Source organism: Mytilus californianus, unplaced genomic scaffold, assembly GCF_021869535.1.
Source record: "Mytilus californianus isolate M0D057914Y unplaced genomic scaffold, xbMytCali1.0.p SCAF_3, whole genome shotgun sequence".
Lineage (NCBI taxonomy): Eukaryota > Metazoa > Mollusca > Bivalvia > Mytilida > Mytilidae > Mytilus > Mytilus californianus.
Window position 1 is genome coordinate 5,394,334 of NW_026262679.1, and position 5,987 is coordinate 5,400,320.

General features: G+C 38.5%; 2 protein-coding genes across 3 annotated transcripts; both read right to left on the reverse strand.

Annotated features, from left to right (window-relative positions):
- Positions 1 to 1,637: 1,637 nt before the first annotated feature.
- LOC127733395 (uncharacterized) lies at positions 1,638 to 4,853 on the reverse strand. 2 transcript variants are annotated; one of them, XM_052242762.1, is made up of 2 exons: positions 3,920 to 4,853; positions 1,638 to 1,941 (listed from the first exon to the last, which is right to left on the reverse strand). In XM_052242762.1, exons 1-2 carry the CDS (start codon positions 4,782 to 4,784, stop codon positions 1,937 to 1,939), a joined length of 870 nt encoding a protein of 289 aa, XP_052098722.1. In that variant the 5' UTR covers positions 4,785 to 4,853; the 3' UTR covers positions 1,638 to 1,936. The 2 variants fall into 2 exon arrangements, with proteins under 2 accessions (XP_052098722.1, XP_052098720.1); XM_052242760.1 differs by having other exon boundaries at positions 3,744 to 4,853.
- A 46-nt stretch (positions 4,854 to 4,899) lies between these two features.
- On the reverse strand, positions 4,900 to 5,612 carry LOC127733350 (uncharacterized). The gene is made up of 2 exons (XM_052242719.1): positions 4,977 to 5,612; positions 4,900 to 4,932 (listed from the first exon to the last, which is right to left on the reverse strand). Exons 1-2 carry the CDS (start codon positions 5,610 to 5,612, stop codon positions 4,900 to 4,902), a joined length of 669 nt encoding a protein of 222 aa, XP_052098679.1.
- Between the last annotated feature and the right edge of the window lie 375 nt (positions 5,613 to 5,987).

Consider the following 5,987-nt stretch of genomic DNA (forward strand, 5'->3'; position numbering starts at 1 on the left):
AAGGATGTTCTTGTCCCAGGCGCAACTTTTTGGAAGTTTTGGTCCTCGGTGCTCTTCAGCTTTGTACTTGTTTTGGCTTTCAAACTTTTTTCATCTGAGCGTCACTGGTTAGTCTTGTGTGGACGAGACGCACGTCTGGCGTATTAAATTTTAAACCTAGTACCTTTTGTTAGCTATTATTCGTGTGTTTCTTTGTCCTATATGTTCTCCCATTTATTTGTATTGTAGTCATGTCCTGTAATGTTGTCATGTTAATGTTATATTTAACATTGCCATAAAAGCGGGAGGTTTGGCATGCCACAAAACCAGGTTCAACCCATCATTTTTTTTTTAAATGTCCTGTACCAAGTCAGGAAAATGGCCATTGTTACATTATAGTTCGTTTCTGTGTGTGATACATTTTAATGTTGCGATTTTGTTGTGTCGTTGTTCTCCTCTTATATCTGATGCGTTTCCCTCAGTTTTAGTTTGTAACCTGGATTTGTTTTTATCTCTATCGATTTATGAGTTTCGAACAGCGGTATACTACTGTTGCCTTTATTTCGCAATGCAGATTCAGTAGAGATTATTTAAAACTGGCCAATCAGCATCAACTATATCTTTTGGTGGTCGTGTTATCGGAACGAACTTTTAAGGTTGGTTCAAATTGGCCTGGTGGTTTTGGAGGAGATTATGGAAATGTAAATTGGGTATAGACGTACGTTAAGGGATGACAACAGCGTCATGTAGAGCAAATTAGAAAAGACAATTGAGTTGCAATTCGATAACAAATATACAATATTTGTTCGAACATGTAGCGGAACAGAATTAAGACTTGTTTCAATCATTGCTAATGGAATAATGATATTTCAAACGGTATAAGTTCTAAATAAAGTTGCTAGAGCAAATATAAAAATAAACAAAGATAAGTCATTAGATTAAAAAAGAGAAAACATTCTTATTCATTGCCAATAATGTTGCATTGGCAGTTCAAATATGATAACCAAATCAACCAAATCAATCACAATTATTTTCGTGTTGACATGAAATATCATTGGTATGTTAAGTTTCTGTAAATTTACTGCATATTTTGAAAATGTTGAATTATTCGAAAACTAATGTTTCCTACCCCCAACTTTTCTGAATTTTCGGTTTTGAAAACTCTATCACTTCGTAGTTGATTTGGCCTTCCAACTGTTTTAATTTGAGAGCCACTAAAGTGTCATATGTAGTCGAAACGATGAGTCTGGTATCTTTGACGAGTTTTTGCAACAACTGGATTGATGCCACTGTTTGTAGACTAGTTTTCCCCGAGAGGATCACCAGCATAGTAGTCAGCACTTTTGTGTTGACGTGAAATATCATTGATATGTTCATTTTCTTTAAATTCGCTGTATATAAAATGCTGAATCATTCGAAAAACTAAGATTTTTCAACCCCAAGTAAAGATTGCAATAGCCGTATTTGACATAACTTTTCGGAATAATCGGTTTTTAAAGCTTTTCAACTTTGTGTTTTATTTGTCCTTATAACTGTTTTAATACGGGTGGCACTAATGAGTCGTATGAAGTCGGAGTCTGGAGTATAAAATTATAAGCCTGGTATCTTTGATGACTTTTTTAATAATGATAAAATGTAACCAAACAATTGTATCCCCATTAGTCATTATATATTAACAATTACTATTGTTTGACATGAAATGAATTGTGGTGAAACGAATTAAAGGTGCAAATATTCTGAAGTAAGTCATTTTGTGTGAAAATTGAGTTATTGCGTAGATAGTATTTCTTAGTGTTACATGCTTCATTAATGTCCTTCTACAAATGATCATTCATTTCCACGACTATTCCTATTAAGATTCTACTCATTGTATACACATTTTCGTCTTTATTTCATGGTAAATATTTATCTCGTTGTAAAATCCGACGCAACTATCTGGATAAGTTTTTGAATCTTTCTAACCTGAAATAAAAATGATATTATAACAAGCCAAATGACATATCGGAGAACAAATGTATTCTGCGCATTATATGAACATATAAAGACGATTTATTTTTCCCGGGGTTCAGGATGCTCAATCTTAAGTGTTTTACGTTAGAATATTATTTATTAACTATTTTTCGTCTTTTTGTCATTTTCGGTTATCGTGTTGTTTGTTCATTTTCAAAGTGTATTTTTATTACTACGCCATTTGGTAAGAAAAGAAGAATTTTGAAGAAAGAAAAAAAATAAATAAAAGAAGAATGTGTCTGAAGACACGAATGCTCCAGCGCATACTTTTTGAGACATTGCTATTTTTTTTTTAAAATATTTCTATTATTCTAAATTTGTAATTTTCCAAGTTATAGAGGGGCAAAACTCTTGAACAGTAAGTGACTCACTGTCCTAATTAGAACTCTGTCTGCGAGTTCTGGTTTATAGCATTGTGCATTGAGTTTCATAAAATTTGCATGAGGCAAACTTAAATTAGAGTGCAGAAACGAAAAAAAAAAATGCAATTTTCAAAAATTTTCTAAAGGGCACAACTCTAGTAAGGTAAGTGAGGAAACAAAAATGGAACTATGTCAAGGGTAACACTTAATGCCGCCTTCGGCTAGCGGCGGAGGCATAAACACGTTTCGTGTTAAATCATCTTTACGTGAAACCGTTTAGGACTTATAACCGTGATATGACGATTATTATATTTTTATGAGTGCCACTGGAGAAACACCTGCTGTTTACTCTTCCGGATCATCTGAGTTTACGCCAACTTTTTAAATTTGCGGTTTTGTTTTCTTTTACTTAAATTTTCTGTGTTGTTTTATTGTAATATCTTACTTTTCTTCAATGGCTTATTTGTTTTGGTCGGTCATTGTCTTGTATGAAGAAATCCTTGTATCTTTATTTTAAATACTAGTATGAAACGACGTCTTTTGTCTCACTATAAGAGATTACCAAATTCATAATACATCGGAACATATAAATTATCTGCCAATGTTAAAAGTAACACAACAAATCCATTGACATTTTGTTAAAAGGGTTAACTTTTGGTTTTTACAAAGACGCTTCAAAACGATCAAACTATTACCCGAGAGGTGAGCATCTAGGATACTGATGTATAAATGTTCGTAAAGGGAAGGTAAAGGTACATTGTCTGATCATTTACACAGCCGGGTTTTCGGATAGCTATGTCATTAATGCTAATATAAGAGATAATGGTCAGTCTCAGATAGTATCACTAGCTCGGTAGTTAGTTCCCTTGTACAGGAATAATATCACTTATACATCGAGAAATTTTCTGTTGACAAAGATATGTCATTTTCTTTTTTATATTCCAGTGATATACGATTCACTAAATTAAAGTCAATATCATTTTTACTGAAAATTATGAAAATAGATTTCAAAACTTATAGAAGACGGCAAGGAAATGAACATGCACAAACCTGGGACTTTTAAAGCTTACTTTACGGCATCGGTTTTGTCATTGTTGAAGGACCGACGGTGTCCTATAGTTGTTTACATATTAATACTTTGGTCTCTTGTGAATAATGGTCTTAGTGGCAAAGGCATACCACATCTCCTGATTTTTACATACGAGTATAGTTAAGTTAAAGTCTTTTGCTTTGCGTACGTATGAAGGTGTAAGAAACATCATAAGCTGTGTGGTTCAGAATTTATCAGAACTATCAAAGAAGCTATTCCAAGAGTTTTTCTACGTATTTTTTTTTTTTTTTTTCTAAAAATATATAGATCGGAAGGGAGGTAATAAGACATTTAGAACATACCTAATTGTGTTTAGTGGTGCCTTTAGGTACTTTAAATAAAGGAAGAGAAATATGGTCCATATTCTTTGGATAAGCTATTATCTGCTGTTTATGTTCAAACTGAGTCCCAGGATTTGCAACTCCGGAATAATTCTCATTTGGAACAAATCCGTGTTTAAAATCAGCTATTGCCATACCTTTATTTCCTCCTATTCGATTCCACAGGTCGCCACGGTTTGTTCCTTGTATGAAATGTGCCATTTGTTTTTGAGCTACAAGTTTGGGTATTGGTTTAAGCTGTCCTCCACCCACCGAATCTTTCCAAAATTTCCGCATGTCAACTGACCCTCCGAATCCTTGATTCGCATCTGTGGCCCCTTTGAAAGAAAACTGAGCTGGGCTTTGACCAACCATGCTCTGTTTTCCTGGTCCAAAACCACCGTGTGAGAAGTCTGATCTATCAAGATCATTGTTTTTAAATGAAAAGAACCTACCATTTTGTCCACCTTTGTGAAAGTCTGGTGGAGATGATTTTGACAGAGGATGCTGTTGTTTTACGACTATATTTAAGTTTACATCTTTAGACTTTTTTCCAGACGAAGGATCAAATCCTCCATGTGTACCGATCATAGACTGGCCTTTAGTTCTTGACACGGTGTCAAAGTTTCTATCTTCAGTTTTCCCATGACCACCATGTGCATTTATTTTACCAGAACTGTCTAATCCAATCAAAACGATCGATGGTTGCTGGCCTCTGCCTTTAAAACTTTGAAGGCTTGAAATAATGTTAGCTATGTTTTGATGATTAACAACGTTATTACTCATCTTTAAATCCCGAAGATAATTTTCCAAAGCTACTCTATCGTGTCTACCTGCTGCAATTATTGCAGACAAAACAGCATTCATATTAATGTTAGCATGTGTAGATCCACTACCACCACGATCTGCTCCTTTAGTCGAAGATAAATCACTAAGAACCAAATTATTCAATAAAGAATTAGCCATTGAAATGCCCGACGAAGCACTGCTTGGTCCAACAAAATTTGAATCAGGAAATGGCATTGGTTTCCCAGAAAAAAACGGTTTTCTTGGTCCAAAGCCTTTCCGCCAACCTCTTCTGACACCAGTCCATCCACCAGCCCCAGTTGCACCACCAGTCCATCCTCCGGTACCAGCTTTAGCACCAGTCCATCCTCCGCCGCCAGCTCCACTACCAGCACCACCATGTACACCACCAATCCATCCTCCGCCCGCTGTTCCACCACCAGTCCAACCTCCACCTCCAGCTCCACCACCTCCACCCCCTGCAGCACCACCAGTCCATCCTCCGCCCCCTGTTCCACCACCAGTTGCACCACCAGTCCAACCTCCACCTCCACCTCCAGCTCCACCACTTCCTCCCCCAGCACCACCAACAGTCCATCCTCCGCCTCCGGCTCCACCACCTCCACCCCCTGCAGCACCACCAGTCCATCCTCCGCCCCCTGTTCCACCACCGGTCCATTTTCCACCACCAGTTGCACCACCAGTCCAACTTCCACCACCAGCTCCACCCCCTCCGCCCCCAGCACCACTACCACTCCAAACTCCGCCTCCAGCTCCGCCTCCCGCAATACCACCAGTCCATCCTCCGCCTCCAGCTCCACCCCCTGCAGCACCACCAGTCCATCCTCCACCACCAGCAGCACCACCAGACCATCCTCCACCACCAACTGCGCTACCGGATAATCCTCCGCCAACAGAACTACCGGCGGATGCCGAAGCTCCACTTGAAGCACCTCCTATTCCTAAAGAACTTGAAGCAATGTCTATCCCCGAAGAACTTTTTCCAGAATTCGCAGAATGCATTAATGCTAGTAATGCAATATTTTCTATTCCCATATCCGCCATTGAGGCTGTTAAGAAGGACCCACTGAAAGGATTTCCACCTTGTCCTCCGAAGCTCTTTGCGTCGGCTCCAAACATTTGTTCCCATAAACTAGACCCTGATCCTCCTCCTCCTCCTCCTCCACCACCACCACCACCACCACCTCCTCCTCCTCCTCCTCCTCCTCCACCTCCTCCGCCGCCGCCACCTCCACCGCCTCCATCAGCTGATAATAAAGCTTTAAAAATCGCAGTGTCTAAACCATTATTTTCTTCATCTCCTAAGACACTTTTCAGAAGGAAAAAGGAAAGGAGAGCTACTATCCCATGCATCTTCTGAAACATAAATGATTTGTTCTGTGATGAAACTTGCAAAATAGCTTGTGTGTTTATTGTTTT